Consider the following 21,599-nt stretch of genomic DNA (forward strand, 5'->3'; position numbering starts at 1 on the left):
CAACCATTAAGTAATTTATCAAGAAAAATGAAAACATACATTGGTGTTTTGTGCGATAAGTAGCTTATGCTTTCAGAGGAAAACAATTCTACTTTATTAGAATTAAACTTTAAGGCCTGAATTCACTATACATTATTCACACTGTTACATTTTATATCGGCAGAGAGGTAATCAATCAGCTCATTAGCTCCAAAATGCATTTAACAGTACATTATGTAAAGTTCCCATATTAAGAAAACCACAGAAAAACTTGGAGCTGTTAACATCTTTTTATCATTGGTTAAGAACTAACAAGTTAGGGCACTTCAATTGTTGCTTAAAAAAAATAATGAAAAAAATCCCACCTTCCAGCTTTGCCACCTTGGACTATTCTCTTGCTATTGATACCCAGTTAATGATTCTCCTTTATTTCAAGTAGTCTGTTGAGATCTCTCTGAAATCACTTCCAGCTACAACAAAGCTTCCTTTTTGTGGGTAGCAGCCCATGTCAGCTTTGCACAGCTTTCTTTTTTCACAAGTTTAAGATGCTTCCCTGTGCTAATACAGGCAGCTATCAAAACCATACTACGTCTGGATCTAAGGAGCAGATTCCATAGCACTGGTCATCATTAGCATTTCTAGCCAGCAACATTATGCTGATCTGAAAATTAATCTTTTGTGACTAAGATTTTAAAAATACAGTTCATATGCTCACCATGACAGAACAACTCCTGTATTAAAGATACATGGTCTGTATCTCTCCCATGGCCTGTGGGATGCGGTGGCAGCACACTGATTTTATTGCTGGTGAACTCGAACAAGAAACTCCTCTTTATGGGACACAATGCAAGCAGAGGCAAATATGATGGCTGCATCCATTCAGTTGTTTTTTTTCTTTTTCTTTTTTTTTTTTTTTTTTTTTTTTAATGCATAAAATGAGTACACAAATATAAGTAACATTCATACTCCTGGCAAGTTGCCAACTCATCCCAGTGGTAACACAACTGTTAGGTATTCCTAAGCTGGTACATCAGGGCAGTGAATCAGGGATTCACCCTGTCTCCTTCAGTGGTAGGGAGATGATTTTTCAGGGGGGCTAAATTTTATGGTCTCTGAGGTACTGAACATTGAGCAAGACTGTATATAAGAAAAAGGCAGAACATTAATCCAAGTAACTCTAGCAGCTCTTTTATATGCCATCCCGCTTCTGTGGTTTCTTTATTAACTTAATTGTTAGAAGACAAAACAGGTTAAATTGTGTGAGAGCATCTCATGACTTCTATATGTTCTCCCACAAATACAATTAATGCTTTATTTTAAATTAATTTTCCTTCAAGTTTCCTTAATAGTTTCATATTTCTTCTATGCTCCATTTGCATCCAGTGTTCTCAGACAACTTACAAAGCCAGGAGTTAAATGATATTTTGAAAATGAAAGGAGAATTATGAGGTTCAATAGACAAGCAGTAAGTAAACACTTGACAAAAATACAAACTGGACTCTGGAACCAGTCTCTTTTTTAACAACTCTAAAGTTTCTGTCTAATTAGGTTCATTTTGTGACAAATAAAAATGTGACTAGGTCAGCATTACTGTTATTATAGCATAATGATTTTACTTGTCAGCATTTAATCAATTTTTAGTCCTGTACTGGCCTCTCATTTTCAAAGCTTATGGGAGTCTACACACCTTTCTCATGAGCGTGAATCGTGAAGCTCACCCACATCAAGAGTTAACCTAGAGTGAAACTGCTATCTTTATAAATGCTTCACAACATTTCATAAATGGCATTCTGTCTGGGAGAGGAAGATCAGAGCCCATTCATTGTCCCTCTTTTTTCCAGCAGGGAAGAGGAGAGAACTGGAATTCAGTATTTCAGATAACAAGAGACTTCATTCCTAACAGATTGCAATGCCACATACCAAAAACATGGTCAGTAAACAACAACTACAAGCCCCGACTTGTTCATATAACAAATATTTCACTGAAAAATGGAGCAACATCAAAAAGCTAGAAAACAAATGGTCACTCTCAGCTTTGTCAGTGTTGCAGCTGGTATTCACGCAGGTTTAGTTTTATCCACCAGACGCCTCTTCAGAGCTCATCCTGGGTGTCAGTTTAGCAGGAAATCCGGCTCCCGATATCCAAAGAGTTTAAAATCACCTTCGAACCGGGCGTAGAGGCGCCTTATGTCCCTCTTGCTAATTCCCGAGAAATACCTCTCTACTTTTGTCTTGTTGTACACTGTTATGCCAGGCGGAATGGTGGGGTATGACACCAGGTGGTCTATGCCGGCTGCTTTCAGGATATACGGAGCATCATCCTCCAGGGTTTCGTGGTGCCCGATCACGCTGTAGGTGATCTCACAGGGGGCGCAGAGTTCCACGTAGGTTACCCAGTGAATGATGTGGTCACCGAACTGGAGGTCCAGCCAGCGGTGATTTGGGTCACCCAGGTAGCGCACAAAATCCTCAAACTGCAGCCCTTTGGTCTCCGTGCGGTTCTTTCTGTATTTGCGGATGATGCCGGGAGCAATCTCGTGCCGGTACCAAGGCTCAAACCGAGGGTTGTGCACGAACTTGTCTTTAAATGCAGAAATAAGTCTTTCGAATGGATCTCTAACAATAAAAAACTTGAAGTATAAATTCAGTCTAAACAGGGAAAGGGAAAAAAGAAAAAGAAATTAAATCATAGAATCATAGAATCATAGAATTGGCTGGGCTGGAAGGGACCTCAGAGATCATCAAGTCCAACCCTTGAACCACCGCTGCAGTTGCTAGACCATGGCACTGAGTGCCACATCCAGTCTCTTTTTAAATATCTCCAGGGACAGAGAATCCACTACTTCCCTGGGCAGCCCATTCCAATGCTTGATCACCCTCTCTGTAAAGAAATTCTTTCTAATATCTAACCTAAATTTCCCCTGGCACAACTTAAGACCATGCCCTCTTGTCTTGTTGAAAGTCGTTTGGCAAAAGAGACCAACCCCCACCTGGCTACACCCTCCTTTCAGGGAGTTGTAGAGAGTGATGAGGTCTCCTCTGAGCCTCCTCTTCTTCAGGCTGAACAGCCCCAGCTCCCTCAGCCTCTTCTCATAGGATCTGTGCTCGAGTCCCTTCACCAGCCTGGTTGCCCTCCTTTGGACCTGCTCCAGGACCTCAATATCCTTCCTGAACTGAGGGGCCAAATAATTCAAGTCTTAAAGTGGTTTGAAGTGTGCTCAGCAAACTTACAAAATGTACATAAACTGCCCACAGGCACAGCGAGATGAGTCTTCCACCGCTTGCACAATCTATCAATATTGTAATAAATAGGACTAGAAATACAATTTCTGTGTTTTTACTAACAGTCTTTGTAGACAGTACAAAGTGTAAATAGTTTATTCTAGTTTATTCCCAGCAGGAGAAGGGCAGTGATCGTGCCCCTGTGCTTGGCATTGTTGAGGCCACACCTCAAGTATTGTGTTCAGTTCTGGGCTCCTCACTGCAAAAAGGACATTGAGCTGCTGGAGGGACTTCAGAGAAGAGCAACCAAGCTGGTGAGGGGTCTGGAGAACAAGTCCTGTGAGGAGAGGCTGAGCACACTGGGGATGTTTAGTTTGGAGAAGAGAAAGCAGAGAGGAAACCTTATTACTCTCTACAACTACCTGAAAGGAGGCTGTCTGGAGGGGGAGCCCTCTTCTCTCAAGTGAACAATAGCAGAAATAGAGGAAATGGCCCGAAGTTGCACCAGGGGAGGTTTAGGAAGGATCTAAGGAAGGTCTTAGATGTAAGATCCAGATCTAGATCTTAGACCTAAGATCTAAGAAACAATTTCTTTACAGATTTAGGCATTGGAATGGGCTGCCCAGGGAGGCGGTGGAATCACCATCCTTGGAAGTATTTAAAAACTGTGTAGATGAGGCACTTCAGGACATCCTCTAATGGGTGATACAGATATTGATCCATATATTTTATTTGGGGGGGATGTTGACAGTTGGACACAGTGGTCTTAGAAGTCTTTTCCAACTATGACAATTATGTGATTCTTTGTGATTCGCATCTTATTCAGTTGGAAGAGCTTAGTTTATCTCAATCCACAGCAACAGGAGACAAAAGATGCTGAAAACTCTGAGTCAAGGATATTTTTAATGCCATGTGTTATTTTTATTGCTATGCTCAGGAAACAAAATACACAAAGACATGGAAAAAACTAGCTAGTGCAGCTAAATGCATAGAGGGCTGCATTTTTTCACCGAGAGTTGGACAAATTACTAGCTAGGTAAAAAGAAATAAAAATCTGGTATTTTATTTGATGTTTTATGATGCTTTCAATAATGGCCAAGAACATTATTTTTTGTGAGACCACAATTTTCAACAGAATTTTTGTATTTTGTTGTGATACTACTGAGCTGTAACTCTCTATAGTCAAGAGATTATCTGTAGGAAACTGAAAATAAAGTTTATTTCAGTAAAGAGCTGAGGAAGGACATTTAGAGCCCAGTCCTTAATGAAATAAGTGGATGAACTGTTTCCAGCCTCAACAAGCATTTGGATCAGTCTTCAGGTTCTCCTAACTTACTCCTAATCAGGCAGAGCTAGAGGTCAGCAAATTAGATGAACAGATCCACACCAATCCTCTCTACACCTATACTCTTGACATTTTATTTCAGAATTTCCAAACAAACCCATGTAATGCAACTCCAGCACACCTTCTGTGGTGGGCTGACTGCAACAACCTAAATCATCATGGCATTCAATTTCAAATTCCCTAGCTATGGCTCATCCCCCAGGTGAAGGTATTTCCTGTGCAGGGCTGCTCACAAGAGGGGAGAAAAGATCAATGTTTCCAAGAAAATGGTGACACTATTTTCTTCTGTTATCAAGACAATCAAGTGATCCTGCTTCCAAAGACACAACTGTGATAAATTTGTACTGCTGCATGCAACAAAACTTAGTCTAAGCTCTACTTCTAGCTGATATGATGTGTAAAGGGCTGACTCTTCAAAATGGCTTTAACACCACAAACATGCAAGCACAAGAATGTCTGCTGTCATCTTATGTCCTGTTCTCTCCACACTGCCACCCCTTGCAGGGGTTACATATGGCACAGGCTCTAGTAAAGAGCAGAGCAGACACAGCCAAAATTCTAGCTAAAGAAATTTAGAAGACTCTACTGTACAGAAATAGTTTTCCTGCTCTGAGAAGAACCAGAAGCACTCAAACAGGAAGATAAAGTGATTCAGCTTTATCTGGACAATATTCAGCTAAGGAACACTGATATTTTAAACCTACTCAGTTCGATCTCAGTAAGTAAATCTGCTTGCCACAACAGCTTTATGTGTAGCTTGTAAGATTTACTGCATAAGGCATCAGAGTGGACCTTCCAAGCAAACCTTCCCTTCCAGAGGTCAACCATGTAATACCAGGTATACACTCAACTACAGAAACCTTGTATTCAGGGGGAGCTAAGCTCTTATCATTATATCACCAATTGCAAATGGTGTTTTCCTTCAAAGCCAGCAGGGAGGCAGCCACAGCCACAGAACAGTTCTGTAACGCAAGCAGTAGAGTGGAAATGCCTCTGTCCTTGATTCCAGATGTAGAGTTCAAGTGTACTTCTGATTGTCCATAACACCACTGACTCCAAACCCTTCCCACACCCTTGGGAAGCCCCTGCTCACCGTTTTTTAATTTCAGAGTCACTGAAGGAGGACAAGCGTGGAAGGCCATTCTTCTCATGATCATGTACAACATTTTCTGGGATCTCTTCTATGGAGGAAAATGCTCCTAGACAAATCAAAAAGGGAGTGAAACTTTCAAGGCAGAAAAAAAAAGTGAGCACAAGTTCTCTTTTACTGTATTTTTAGCATTTATGGTTACTATGTTTAAACTCATTAAACAATGAAAGGTTCTGACTGTAAAGCTGAAAACTGTTAAAATTCTTTAGGGTATGTGTATCAAGGTCCAAGACCAAATAGCCTAAATACTCTGAAAAGCACATTATGTGAAATTTCATCAGCAATTGTGTCTAAGCCTTTAACTCCCCACCTCAGTATCCCCATTCTCTTTCTCTCTGCCCACACATACAAATGGCGGAAGACTTTGAGGATTAACTCCAAAGAAGGAATCAGCTTTTTGGCTGAGTTTCTACCACCAACAAAAAATAAATGCTGTGGGCTGCTTTTGGAACTGCTTCAACACAAAAGCACTTTGCTGTCAGGATCCGTGAAATTCTTTTAACTATGCTGTGCTGAAACAAAAATTCCAGTCATACAATGCTACACAGATTAAAAAGCACTAAAATTAACAACATAAAGCCTCCAGATATTCATTTCTGCAAGCACATAAGCTGACAAGAAAAATAATGTCACTAAATTCTGATGTGTTTATTTTGAGATCCAGATTCTGGAAGTTTTTATGACCTTGAGAAATATCTCTTCTGGGCCCCTTGGGCTTTAGGAGTAAACCTTTGTACAACAGCATCATTTCACAGTACAACCTGCCAACAAGAATGGGGGGTACAAAACAAGCTCTTTAGATGAAAGCCTCTGCAGCATCATGGGTTCAGAACTGCAGTGAATAATCCACACCACTCAGCTTCTGAGTTGTTTTTTTTTGTTTTGGTGGGGCTTTTTTGTGTGTGGTGGTGTATTTTTATTCATTTCAGTTTTCTAATTATATATTTTGGTATTCTGTGTGACTGCATATGGACAACAGATGTCAGATTAGACAGCCACAGAAACTGAAATCTTGCATTCATCCAGAGCAGGGATTCTGTACAAGCAGTAGTGGAGTTAGCTCCCCCACACTGCCACAGCTGTGTTTCTCCATCCTGAACCTCTAAATATGGATTAGGTATTTGGACATAAAGTATTCCCCCTCAAGTAGCAGTCCTGCCTTCTGAAACTATCCAGAAAGGAGACAGATAGGTTGACTGCAGACATTAGCCCACTGGTAGCTAAAGGCAGAAGACCAGTGCTTATATGGAAACAATTTTCTAACATTATCCAATATGCCAGAGCTTGGAAGCTCAAGGTGAAAGGCTTCCTGCTGGTAAGATATATTGTCCCATCAAAATGCAGCCAAAATGCAAACCCTGCTTGTCCTGAGCTATTCTTTACATGTCAGCTCTGCTGAATTCTCTAAGAGCAGGTACTTCCAGTGTGCTCATATAACTTCATACTTAGTGCTGTCTTGGAGTGTAGCCTCCATAGGTATTTAAGACACACGCTCATACCTACATGCATGGGTATCTTTGTTGGACTTTCGGCTTCCATCCATACATCAAAGATGAAACTAATATTTTTAAAATTTTTAATTAATTTTTTAAAGTTTTTTAAGACACTCTCTTGCTACAAACGTTTTGCTGAGGGACAGTTCCTTTGCCAATTTGTGACTGCTTCCTTCTAGGTGTGCAACCTAGCTCACACAAGGTACAGAAAACCTAAAAACACCAGTGCAGAGCTCGCTCTTCTCAGGCTGCTTGTAACAAGAAAGCTGGGTTTACAACATTCAGGTTTTGCCCACATCTTGGTGAACTATGCTACCTGCAAAACCACAGAAGGGCCTCAACTGACCTGACTCTGTGCACTCCTGCCTGGTGCAGACAGGCAAGAGGGTCTCATGTCAAACAAGGGTGTGTTTTAATACAATCAAGTTAAGTTTATGTGTGCAGGTAGTGGTACAGTAGAAAAAACTAAGTAAATTGGTTGTTTTTATTGGCATACCAGGCTACTATAAGAGGATGGTGGGCTACATACAGACAGGCCTGGTAGAGCGTTACTCAGACACTAGTCCCTTCACTCCCTCTCTTACAGCCCTTTGTAACACACTTTTGTTGATCAAACTTATCACCTTAAATACCTCAGAATCTTCCTAACTCTTGTGATGGCTCACTGATAGCACATACACAAGATGTCAGCAGTACAGACCACCAGCAGCTGCCAAGTTTTAACTAGCTTTCTTCATGGATCCAAAACCTTCATCAAAAGTCAGTGGCTTTAAGTCAGAAATTTTATCTTTTTGTTTCTTAGGGAATTGTGATACCTTGTAGTTTTCTTCTTTGAAAGTCTATAAATTGGTGCCACCCCTTCAAAGAGGACTACCTACCACACACATATGGGTACTCTTTCATGACTCAAGTTTAAGTTTTGAGCCAAGCAATAAAAATACTTATTTTCACAGAAAGAAGGGGTTTATTTTCTTTAAAAGAAAGAGCTGTTTTGAAAGGACTAGAAGCAACTGTGAAGAATAAAAGGCTGAAATTAAGTATCACTGTACAGAAAAGCAGAAAGAATCCATTTTTGTACTGTCCCAGTTCTGCTCTTCCCTCCTCCTCCTCAAAGAAACCCACACACCCATAGCAGAGTAGATACCATTTAAAACGATCAAGACTTTTTTCCACTGAGTGTTGCCCACTTTTGGTGTCTGACAAAACAGGATCTTGTGCTTGTCACACACAAATATTCGGTCCAAGACGAATTTGGAAACCGCCGTGTGAGAGAGATTTCTCAATGCAGTGTCTCTGCAGACATTCCTGAGAAGCTCAAGTCTTTCCATATGAACGAGGGGCTGGCGGATCAGATTTCCAGAAAAAGCTTTTCCAGTTGGCTTTATGAAATGGAGAGGGGGGGGAAAAAAAAAACAACAAACAAGAGTGCAAGTATTTAGTTTTCAGATCAGATTTTAAAGCATAAAACCCCTCAAACTGTGCATCCTAATGATTCCCAGATTCACAATTAAAACATTGCTATGTACTAACTAAAGGAGTAGCACACAGTTTACTTCCTGGAAAGTAAGAAAGTTGTTAAGGGGTTAGGACAGGAATTTCAACAGAAATTAATCTCTGAGAAGATGAGACTCAAGGATGCTGATCCATCTGGCTTGGAAAGAATTTAGGATAAGTTCTGTGTTGTTTTCTAGCATCTGTAGGCATTCATTGTTTCCATTTATCCAAGATGCAATAAAATTAGGTGGACAAAAATTCACACAATGAGCATCAGCACTTACTCTGGTAAATGAGAGAAGAAGACAGGACTACTCCCTCCAAAAATGGATGAACCCTTTGATATGTCTCACTTGTCTGATACTAAGACAGGAACTACAACTACCTCTGCCTCACAGTTAATGGGGAGAGAGGAAAAAGCATTTTGTGTAAATAACAGGTGGTGGGAAATTTTAAATTCCTACTGGCAAATCTTCCCCCTTCCACTGATTTATTTACACGGCTGGCAATCCACAATATCAATACAGACTAGGGGACATACTGACTGAGAGCATTCCTGCAGAAAAGGACTTTGGGATACTGATGAATGAAAAATTGGCTATGTGCCATCAATGTTTCCTCACAGGCCAGAAAACCGATTGTATCTGGGGTTGTATGGAAAAAAAAAAAAAAAGCAAGCATTGCCAGCAGGTCAAGGAAGGTCATTCTAACCCTCTGATCTGGTGAGACCCCACCTGGTGAGACCCTGGAGTTCTGCATCCAGCTCTGGGGTCCCCAGTACAAGAAAGACATGGAGCCATTGGAGTGAGACCAGAGGAGGGCCAAGAAAATTGTCAGAGGGCTGGAACACCTCTCCTATAAAGAAAGACTGAGAGAACTGGGGTTCCTCAGCCTGGAGAAGAGAAAGTTCCAGCAAGACCTTATTGTAGCCCTTGGATGCATACAGGGAGTTTAGAAAACAGACTTTTTAAGAGGGTCTGCACTCACAGGACAAGGCATAAGTTTCAAATGAAAAGAGGGGACATTAGGTTAGATATTAGGAAGAAATTCTTTACTGTGAGGGTAGTGAGTCACTGGCACAGGTTGCTCAGGAAGGCTGTGGCTGCCCCCTGCCTGTTAAGTGTTCAAGGCCAGGCTGGATGGGGCTTTAAGAAACCTGGTCTGGTGGGAGGTGTCCCTGCCCATGGCAGAGGGGCTGGAACTCCATGATCTTTAAGGTCCCTTTTGACCCAAACCATTCTGTGATTTTATAATTTTAGGTACAGTGTCGAACCTAATATGAAAAAGGAATGATTTTACATTCCTTAAGCAAAAAAAAAGGAATTTCCTACTTTTTCTGTTACTTTTCTTCAGCATCTCCTGGTCAGAATATAATCTGAACAGTATGACAGATTGCTTATCTGTCAAAAGAATTCCTTTTGCATGCAACCAGGATTAATATTACTGTTCTGCATTTCATGATATCAAGAAGTCAAGAGGGAATAGTTTTAGATCCAGAAACCTTATTATCCTCTTCCACAGAAGTAAAGGAAGATATTAAAACTCACTACAGAGATCTGCCAGCCTTCCACTGAACAAAGAGTTTCTCCCAGATATTTGAGAATAATTTAAATTTCAAATGTTTTATATAAGAAAAAAAAGTGTCATGTTTATACAGAAACCTACCTTCCATGCTGCATCACAAAAATACTTTAAACGTGAGATGCCTTTTGTAACCAAGTGGAAAAAAAATTTGCCTCAGCCCACTGTGCAACTAGACTCAAATTTACATTAACATAAAGGATTTTCAGAGCTTCCCTGAAAATTGGAAAGTACCACATTTGTTCTACTTTATTGCTGAAAGCAGAGAACTATGCATCTAAAGGATCAACTGGTATTGAATACTATTGTGTTCATGTTCTGCTTTGGAAAAAAGCCGACATGTGAAGCACAAAGAGCACAAAACATGAAAAAGAAATGGAGACTGATAAAAAGAATCAGAGAGACTGGGCAGAGAACTAAGAGAATAGACAAGAGAGGCTTGTCCTCAAGAATCACAAACCTGATGGCTATGGCAAGGCAGACTACAAATAATCCAAAATCAGGCCATTATATTAAAAAGGCTCACAAAAATGACTGTCCAACTTGATAAAGCAGAGCTGTAATGATTTTCTCCTAGAAACTGAAACACATTAAGTTGAACCATTCAGATGAAACAAGACAGCAGGTCACCATAACAAACTAACTTTGTGAAGTTAAAATGAATCCTGTCAGCTCTATCAAATAGAACAGCCAGAAAAAATAATTCCTTTCTAGCAATTCCTTTTAACAACAGGAAGCCCTTCCGTAATCTCTTATTTTCTCCCACTATTTAAGATGTGTAACCCTTATCACAACCAGTGTGCACCTGGAATTCTTCAGGCCAATGTTTTTCCTCTGGCACGTGTACCTCCTCCACTTTTGTCACAGCTGTTAATGGCTCTTGCTTGGCACCGTAGCCTAAAGAAGGAAGAGAGGTAAGAGCATTACAGAAGGTGGGGAAGGTTGGGGGAAGGCAACTATTTCTGCATTAAATTTACAAAACATTAGGATTTGTTTCCAAATGGGAAGGTACTAGACAAGAAACAAAACAAACTAGGAATACTTTAAAGGATGTACTATATGGGAACTTTGGATGTAACTTAAGTTTGTTTTTATCAAACAAATGTCCATTATCTTCTATTGTGGTCTTTTACAAACAAACTGCAAAAAGACACAGAAATCATAAATACAAAGACCATAATTGATGGACAGTTGTATATAACTACATGGACTTGACAGTATGACTTTATTTTTTCCCCAATAAACTTCCCAAACCATCTCCTAATAAAAACCTTATTCTACCAGTTTTTTCCCTACCTATTATAGATAGGTTTCTTCTGTCGTAAACTCTTAGACATTGCCTGAAGAAAAGCATCATTAAGGAAAACCTCTAACCAGCACTAAATATGAAATCCACTCTTTTATTACTGAACCAATGGCCTTTCTTAGAGGGCCACAAAGAAAGAGAAAACTCAGCTAATACCTTGTTCTTTTTAAATGATTTTAGGGCAGCAAAGGGTTTGAAACCAAATCAAAGTATGTATGGGAAGAACCCTTTGCAGCTTTTGCAACTGGGATGTAATGACAAAACTAAAAAAGAATACAAAGCTGTAGTTTTACTTTACATGGTGCAGAAAGATCAAAAATAATTTGAAGCAGCCTTCCCCAATCACAAAGCAAAAACAACACAATATCTCCTTGAGAACTTATTTTTATCCACACTGGACTCCTTTCCCCTTCATATAGTTTCTTCTGTGAATAATCTTTCATCTGCATCCACAATGGCTTACTGTTTTATGGTAGAGAAAATGTGTACTGCCTATGTCCTTCTCTTAAGGGAGTAGACTACTCAGCCTACACTAGATTTTAACAAAGGGTAAGTATGGAAAAGGAAGTTAAAACTGAAACCACTGCAAGTGTCCAAGCAATCAGCTATAGTAAATATTGTTGTGCACAGACTTACTTCACAGGACCTATTTGTAAAATCAAAGTAATCTGACTCAGTGAAAGAGCAGTCAGTATTTTTCATTATCACTGGATGAAATGTATGCCTGCAGAGGCTACAAGAGATGATGAACAGAAACTTGCTCCTTCTCATTAAGAAGTTCCTATTGCTCATGCACCCATCATATGAGTAAAAGGCTTAAACAAAAAAAAATATTGATTCATTGAGCATCTGCTGAATTTCTTTGAGCTGCTAAGCAGACACATCCAAATAAGGAGAATTTCTGACAAGTCATATTTTACTAATTCTAGAAGGATTCCTTCAGGATTTGCCATCCTGTTCGGGCTTTTTTCAAAATTCTTTTGGTATATACAAATTACTTCCCTTCATTAGTACCAGTACAAACACTGGTATCTCCAGCACATGCATACATTTAGCCACAGTCTTGCCTTTGCAGGACTGGAGCTTAAGAAATTATATGACTTTTTGCTCAGAGAATTATTCAAAGGGGAAGGATGATTCAGCAAGGCACACACATACACACAAAGAGGGACAGGAAAATTGGAAAGCCATTAATAAAAAGCAAGCAAATGCAAAGCGTGTGCTCTAAAATGTATTTTTATTTTTTTAAAAAAGTACTAATCCTCCTGACAAATGCTGATGGAAAGAAGAATATCTGAGCCAGGAAACTAGAGTTGACAAAGGATGAAACACCAGAAGATTTAACTACTTAACATAAGGTCAGCTTATTTGCAGATGGCAAAAATTTTGCAGCTCAAAAACAGATAGAACCAAGTGAAGCCAAGTTAACCTACAGTTGTTGTCATCTGTAACACTGCCACACAGAGGCAGGCTATTTAAAAAGGTACACCTAATATATTTAGCCACTACCAAGTCATTGAAAGAAATAGCAGTCCTGGTGTCAGCACTTCAGAAGTTGCACAATTTTTTTTGTTATATCTTGGGAAGATGCAGATATACAGATCTCTTAGGACTGTACAGCATGTCATCACCTTCACCCTAAACTCTCTGTAGGATGGCTTTCTAATAGCAGCTCCTCAGCAGACAGAAAACTGTAACGTGCTGTGTGGTGTCATCAAATGGCTTAAAATCCTCATAGGCTTAATACCATCTGGGCTACTTAAGCTAAGAAAAAGCCTATAAGCTGTTTGTCAGTCAAACAGCAGAGGATAAAACTGGATGCAGGAAGCAGGGCAGAGGTGGCTAGGCTAAGTACATTGCAAATAAAATGACATTTTACACAACTTTTACATAATATTACAGCCATGGAACAAGCAGTCCTAACAGGACAGAAACTATTATCATGTGAAATTAACTCCTTAATTTCTTGTGAATCTCCTTTGTCTTTAAACAGGTAATTGTGCTCCACTGTTTTTGACTTCTACTCCCAGTAGATCAAGATACTGAAATGGAATCAATTTGAAAAAGCAGACCTCACAAGAAGGTACTGCCAAGCATTATGCCCTCTGTTCTTAACCGCAAAAAATAAAATACATGATACTATTTTTGCAGACTTTTAACAAGAAAAGCAGAAACTGAGAATCAGCACTGTCACTTGTGGAAATCCAGTTGTCCTGTTCATAGTCCTACTGAAGAAGTGGTAACATGCCAATAACTACTTTGCACAGAAAAAGTGTTTTCATGAAGCACTATTCAATTCTCTTTTTCACATCGAACATTAAAGTTGAACTTACCATCTGGGTCTTTAAAAGTTAATGTTATAAACTTGCTAGCAACCATGAACATGAATATCACCCAAAAACATGCAGCTAGCAGCAGCCACTGGTGGTGCATGTTGTCAGACATGAGCCATATAAAGTTGTTGCTTCCTGTTTGAAAGAGGAAAGATTGACACGTTAAATATTTTTTGTTACAGTTAAGAGAACTACTTTCCATAAGCAAAATGACAAAACTCTAATTATTAAAGTATGTGAATCATAAAACATAGCAGTAGATTTAACATCTTTTTGTCCTTTTGGCTGTTTTTTTAAACAATGATAAGGCTGAAAGCAATGTAACCACCTGCTGCTATCAAAGGGAAACTTTACTCCTTCTTCATCCCCACCTACACATTCCCAGTCCTTTCTCCTTGTAGTGGCAATAGCACTGTCCATCTGACTGCTCAGGGAGACAGAGCAGCAAACACCCCCAACCCCCCAACAAAGTTTTAAAAGTGTAGTTTATTTTTCAACTTAACTTTGTGAAATGGATTGCTGTAAGAAAGGGAAAATGAAGAAAATTCCCTTCTCAGGGGTAGCTAGTCAGCAGATTGACCAAACTGTATCATTAACAGTATTATTAGTTATTCCAAGTCAGCTCATAACATGCAACACTGAATCCTGCCCTCCCCAGCCTACATGAATTACAGGCTGGAAGCTACCAAGACAGAGTACTACACGTAACCTGACTAAATATTCAAATATATTAATGTCTCTTTATATCTTTTCACTTTTTTGCCATTTTTATTGCCCATAAAGTAGCAACCATGGGTTCTGTAATATTACTTTTCCCAAGGTTCAGTACTGCGGCCTGTCCTCTTTAATAGCTTCATTAATGATTTGGATGAGGGGATTGAGAGTACCCTCAGTAAATTTTCAGATGACACCAAACTAGGTGGCTGTGTTGATCTGCTGGAGGGTAGGGAAGCCTTACAGTGGGACCTGGACAGGTTGGACCAATGGGCCCAGATTAATTGTATGAGATTTAACAAGGCCAAATGCCAGGTCTTGCACCTGCGTCATAACAACCCCATGGTAAGCTACAGACTTGGGGATGTGTGGTTATAGAGCTGTAAATTGGAAAGGGACCTGGGGGTGCTGGGTGACAGTCGACTTAATCTGAGTCAGCAGTGTGTGCAGGTGGCCAAGAAGGCCAATGGTATCCTGGCTTGTGTTAGGAACACTGTGGCCAGCAGGAACAGGGAGGTGATCATCCCTCTCTCTGTACTCAGCTCTGGTGAGGCTGCATCTTGAGCCCTGTGTTGAGTTCTGGGCACCTTACTACAGGAGGGACACAGAAGTGCTGGAGCGTATCCAGAGAAGGGCAACAAAGCTCATGAAGCACCTGGAGCACACACAAGTCCTGTGAGGAGCAGCTGAGGGAACTGGGGGTGTTTGGTCTGGAGAAGAGAAGTCTGAGAGGAGACCTCATCACTCTCTTCAGCCACCTCAAGGGAGGTTGGAGAGAGGAGGGAAACAGCCTCTGCTCCTTAGGGAACTGTGATAGGACAGAGGGAATGGATGGAAGCTGCACCAGGGGAGGTTTAGGCTGGATTTTAGGAAACATTTTTTCACTGAGAGGGTTGTCAGGCATTAGAATGTCCTGCCCAGGGCAGTGGTGGAGTTACCATCCCTGGAGGCATTTAAGAGGCATTTGGACCTGGTCTTTACGGACACGGTTTAGTGGTTGATTGTGGTGTCAGTCAAAGGTTGGACTGGATGATCTTGGAGGTCTCTTCCAACCTAAACATTGTGATTTTTTTTTACATTTCCATCCATGGTAAGCACTATCCACATGAATAGTGGAAAAGGTTCCTTACAGAAGTATGTACTGTAGCTGCAACCCTGCAGATAAGCCTTAAAGATGAGACTTTCCCAGTAGAGCAGGAAGCCTTATCCAAATAACTGAGACCGTAAATTTAATGTGCAAAGAAATCACAGGTACTGACTGAATCTCAGCAGGGTGAGAATGAGGATACTGGACAATACTACAAACACATGGTGTCTGTCACACCATAAGAAAAATAAAAAAGTTTAAGCTACACCTTTCACTGAATTTGTAGCTTCTGATGGGCAATGAACCCAGTGAATCTCCACTTCAAAAGTTAAGCCTCCATAACTTAACAAAAAACCCAAGAAAAACCTAACAGCAAACATCACTGGCTACATACCAAAGCCTGAAACTCCTCAAGCTCAAATATTTGTCCTGCAAAAATAAAGCACCCTTGTGGCAGTTGTTGCTGAAGAGATAAAACACCTGAGGGCATGAATTCGGGTGCTGGAAAGTCAAAACCTAATGCTTTCTTTTGAACTTCCTGTTGGTTAGATGTTGCTTCAGAACACTTAACCAAAGAAGATCTAACACAAAAATCTCATACAATGAGATCCTCTCAACAACCCTGTGAGGTTTGTGCTTGTAGCCTCGGGAAGCAATAGTATCAAACTCAATCCTAAAGTGGCCACAAGCAATTTCAATGACTCACATTTGCACGGTTTGTGATTGTGCTTCCTAGGCAGTCCCTGGAGTGAATTGCCAGGGAATAAGAGAAATGCCCTCATTTCCAGCTAAGATGCTAAAAGCATGCTAGTTAATACTTCAAAGCAAACTTTGTATATTTTTTTGTTATACACCAGTATTCCACCTTTGGTTCTAGCCCCACAAAGCTTCAATAACAGAAGCGAGCATAGTTCTGACGTTATTTGAGCATGTCCGCCTTGCAACACCAGTACTACTGCTACAGTAGTAGCTTTTCCACCTAGCTTTTGCCTTCCAGACATGAAAATGTTTCCAGGAAGGGTTCTCACTCTCGCTGACAGAAATGAAACTGTCTTCAGGGTATGTCAGAAGCCTGCACAGACAGACAAGTACTTCAAAACACATCTGGGACCCTAAGGATGTATGTGAAATCGTTGAGAGGAGGAAAAGAAAAGAGCACCTCCAATGAAAAAAAAACCCCACAACATACTATTTGCCTAGGATGGCAGTGTTGAGGTCTATTTTTATTTTCTCAGTGGAGTATTTTAGTTTGGCTTCTGTAAGACCTTCTTTTCCTTCTTCTATGATTTCATTTTTTATAACTTCTCCTAGAAGCACTGGCAAAAAGATACATCAATTGACTTTTGGACAATCACAGGTGCTGTGATGTCTATGAAGATGATGTTTGTCATCTCCCGTTTTCTGCTGCAATTCACTAGCTGCTAATTATGCATGCAGTGTCCAAAACATTTTATTCTTCAACACAGAAAATTGTAGGCCAGGAAGGGCAAATAATGGGGTGTGAATGCTAGAGCACTGACCTCTTTCCAGCTCAGGAGTTTGAAAGTTACTTCCATCCTACCATTGCACTAGTGCAAAACTCTCCCCAAGATTCATGCTGAAAATCACCAGGTCTCAAAGGTGGTCATTTTTCACCTTGGCACAATGTCCATCATCTCCCAGTTAAAACACTGAATTTTATCACCTGTGCTTTCAGACTCTACAATAATTTGGAAGATTTTCCAACAGTCACAAATGAGGAAAATGCAAACTAGATGTCAGGACACAAAACACAAAAACAACATTTTGCTTTGGGGTAGCTCTGCTAAAACCATGAAAACCACTCAATATTCAAACTACAATTGTCTTGGTTTGAGCCACGACTGAAACAACTTTCTACTAATTTTACACTTCAGTTAAGACTCTTACAAGCAGCTGCACTTGCTGAAAATTAACAGTATGTTTTTCAGTCAATGTCTGCTTCTAGGACTGACAATACTTGATATTTATAGTTAGTGCTGGATAACAGTATGTAAAACCAAAGCCACCACTTGCCTCTGCAAAACATTTTATGCTACAGAAACAAAAGGGAAGAAAGGGATGGCACCTGCAACCCTCCTGTAGGGAGAAGCAGACCAGAGAGGTAACCAAAACTGACACAGTATTCCATCCCATATATATCATACTTGATATAAATTTGAAGGATCATGAAGGTCAAGCTTCTCTTTGTCCATGGGTGGCATCCCAAGAGGATTCCATCTGTTCATCTGCCTTTGATCACAATCCATGCATTCCTGCATCCAGCTCCCAATGCTGAACCTAGGAGCTGAGTCCAGGACTTTCAGTGACTGAGTTTTACTGGGGGGGAGAGTGATACTGGCCTTTTATATATATGTATATATTTCACTGTTTGCCTTTTCATCACTACTGTTTCATTAAAGCTGTGTGGTTTAGCTTCCAGCCCATAAGTCTATCTCCCTTTCTCTATGGGGGAAGGGATAGGGGTTCATAGAGAGCATCTGTCATTTGTTAAATTGCTGGCCCAGCATTACATGGTGACAAGAACTGAACCTGTTTTAAAGTCAGCAGGCTGTCAGAAGCTTGCAGTGAACATTCTGCAGAAGGAAAACCTCTTTATAACCACCAGCTGCAAGCTTTTCTGAGACATGACAAACGATCTGGGACAGACCCTTCTATCTAACCCAGTATATTTGTTCTACAGTAAAGAATGGTAGAAATGGCCCCCAACATTCATAGTATCCCTGCTAGTCTGCTCACTTTTATAATGGTGATGGATGCACACCATTCACAGCAAGGGCTATTGATCTATATTCCCTTATGTAATTTATGTATTGGATTTCTAAGCAGTTGTGTTAAATGATGTGGGTAAAGCAGTTTCTACCTGCTCTGACCTGAAAAGCAGTTAGTGGACACAGGATCTGTGTCCCTGCTGCCAGATCTGTGCTCTAGGGACAGGAGAACAACATTTCAGCCGAAGACACCTACAAATAGCATGCTATGTACCTCAAGGACTGGACTCTGAAAACAGAAAGGGGACAGAATTGCAGTCACAGCCCTAAAAAACGCTTCTAATACCCTTCAATACATTGAAGCTGAGAGGAAAATATTAAGCAGTTTTGTTTACTCCTTTTTTCATGAGCACAGCAAATCTGCAAACATACTCATCAATGTAAGAGCCATGTCAGTAGTTTTATCATAATTGCTGGCAGTCTTACCCACAGCATCCTAAACAAAACTCTGTCTAGATCAGCAGCTCATTACCTATCTCAAGAAGAAAGACTGTTCAAAATTATATATCAGAGTAAACCATTATGATCACTTACATGCAATGACCACCAATGTTTTGTTAATGACATGTTTATGTCATTTCCCTTTCTCTAGCTTCTTTAGTATTTTTATTGTTTTCACATAGGGTAATTTCACATTTTGCTATTTCTCTGATCTTACTGCACTTCTGTTGTCTCTCCTGTTACTTATTTTCCAGTGAGCAATTGTACTGGCTTCTGGTCTTGCTCTTCAATAGTTTCCCTCAGCTTCCAAACATGTCTCTTACTTCTTCTCACCTAAAATATTTTTTCTTTACAGTCAGAAAAACAAAAAAGCTGTTGGAGGTTTGTCTGATTTACCACAATGAAATACGCCAAGATTTTTCAGGTTTCTCCTTCTCCCTGTTTTTGCAATTCTACACTTTTTAGGAGCACGTGGTCCCCAAGCCCCCTCTCTCTATCCATTCTTCCCTCTTTCCCTCCTGGGGCTACTTATCCCAAAGATAAACAGACACATAACCCTCCGATCAGCCAGATACCAGTCTTGCATGAGGCAAAATGGCATCACAAACACAACCCAAAGATCAGCACACAAAGCATGGCAGGCTTGGCTCATGGCCTGCAAGTAACCTGTTACCTGCCAAAACCACTCGTACTTTGCAGGTGACTGCTGTCTTCATCTAAACGATGAGACAAATCGCAGAAGATTTAACCAACATTAAACCTCAGTTTATAGACCCTGTGTTGCAGCTTATGCTGCTTGGATAGGGGCTTCTTGGCAGGACAGTTTCTGCAGACATTGTGAAAGACAGTGGCATGCCAGTGGTCTCAAGCTACCAACTGCTTGCTCAACTAAAAACGTAATTTCCAATGGAACAGATAACAAAGGCAGAACAACAGCTAGCTGGGAAGCCTTATCCATTTTCATCAAAGCCTCCTTCGTGTAATCTTAAAGTTAAGTGACCCTGACAATTTGCTATACTTTTTATAAAAAATTTGGGCTAAAATCTATCACACGCTCCTTTGGTAAGTTGCATGGTGCTACTAAATGTTGCAGCATACATTAAAACGGGCATTTCTGAAAGCTGTCTCCTCCCTGAGGCTTTCCTTTCTTCCTCCCGATGGCATGGCCAGGCCCATCGCCTCTTCCATCTGCCGCTGCAGAGCGGAGCCCTCCCTGGGCCAGCACAATTCACCTGTCAGCGGGAAGAAAACCAACTACCGGAGCAGCAGCCTCCGCAGCAGCCGGGTAACACATCTCAGCCCCGGGGCAGGCTCAAAGGGCACCATCTCCACAGCCCCCGGGAAAGGTTGGGAAAGGGCCCTGCCTCTCACACAGCACATCCCCGCCCTGTCCCGCAGTCACCGGGTCCGCATCCATATGGTACCCCTTGCTCTTTACGTCTGGGCACGGCAGCTCTCGCCCCAGCATCGCGGCTTCCCGAAGGCTCCGTGCGCTGTCTCACGGGACGGATAAAAACAGAAGGGTCCCCGCCAGGAAAACGGGACACGGCCCTCGTCTGACCGGCTCAGGAAGAGCCGAGATAAAGCCCACTCCCAAACCTCAAGCCGGGCTCCGGGCGCACGGCCCTCGGATGCAGAGCCGTAAACTTTTCCCGTTCCGGAGAAGGCAGCAGGGCGGCCCCCGCCTCAAGCCCGGCAGGCAGAGAAACAACACACACCCGCGGCGTCCGCCGGCATCCCTGTCCGACCGGCCGGAGGAGCCTCTCGCCGGGGCTGCCGGTCGCCAGGCCTCCCCCCGCAGCCCCGGCCCAGCCCCGCCCCGGGATCCCGGGCGTCCCTGGCAGCGTCCCCCTCCCCGGCTTTAAGGCCTTCCAGCGCCGCTCCCCGCAGCCTCGGTCCCCGGGGCCGGGCGCCGCTCCAGCCGCGGACCCACCTCACTCGGCGGCGCGGCCGGCCGGCTCCGACGGCCCCAGATGATGCTTCATCCCCCCGGCCCGGCTGCGGCCGGCGGCGGCGGCGGCAAAGGCGGCGCCTCCCCGACCCTCCCCGCTCAGCCCCTGCTGCTGTTGCCACCGCCCGGCCCTGCCGCCGCCGCCGCCTCCATTTCCACCCGACGCGGTCAGGCCTCGGCCTCGGCCGGGCCCCCAGCCCCGCCACCGGGAAGGACAGGAAGGTGAAGGCCGCCGCGGGGTCGGCTCGCTTCGGCTCCGAGAAGACGCAGGGACGCGCCCGGCCGCCCGGAGGCGGGAGGGAGGGAAGGAGGATGGATGGAGGGCGGGCTGTGCTGGCCGCCTCTCCCCGCCTCGCCTCAGCTGGCGGGGCGGGCGCTGCCCCCGGCGGGGCGGATTATGTTGCTTCTGGTCCGCCTCAGCCCCAAGCTTCCTTGCCCGGCCCCGGCGTCCGCCTCCCCGCCGAGACTCCGCTTCCCCTGGTGACTTCCAGGAGCCCGGTGCTTCTCGGCGAGGGCCACAGCCAGCGCTCAAGCAGGGCTCACCTATTCACACTTGTGTACGTGTGTTTCTTTTACTGCTGAAAATATCTTTAACGGCGCCCTAATGCCCGTGTTCAAAAACAAAGCAAACCAAAACAAGGCTGAAATGAGACTTTTCTGCACCGGCAGGACTCGCAGTCCCCCCACAAATCCCATCAAAAACCCAGAGGCTGG

The 21,599-nt window shown here is 42.4% G+C and overlaps 1 protein-coding gene across 1 annotated transcript; it reads right to left on the reverse strand.

Annotated features, from left to right (window-relative positions):
* Positions 1-70: 70 nt before the first annotated feature.
* On the reverse strand, positions 71-21,184 carry CHST10 (carbohydrate sulfotransferase 10). Its single transcript, XM_030469339.1, has 6 exons — positions 20,868-21,184; positions 13,904-14,038; positions 11,070-11,161; positions 8,334-8,568; positions 5,640-5,745; positions 71-2,628 (listed from the first exon to the last, which is right to left on the reverse strand). The coding sequence occupies exons 2-6, from the start codon at positions 14,013-14,015 to the stop codon at positions 2,091-2,093; spliced, it is 1,083 nt and encodes a 360-aa protein (XP_030325199.1). The 5' UTR covers positions 14,016-14,038; positions 20,868-21,184; the 3' UTR covers positions 71-2,090.
* Between the last annotated feature and the right edge of the window lie 415 nt (positions 21,185-21,599).

This window comes from Calypte anna, chromosome 1 (genome assembly GCF_003957555.1).
Source record: "Calypte anna isolate BGI_N300 chromosome 1, bCalAnn1_v1.p, whole genome shotgun sequence".
NCBI classification, from domain to species: domain Eukaryota; kingdom Metazoa; phylum Chordata; class Aves; order Apodiformes; family Trochilidae; genus Calypte; species Calypte anna.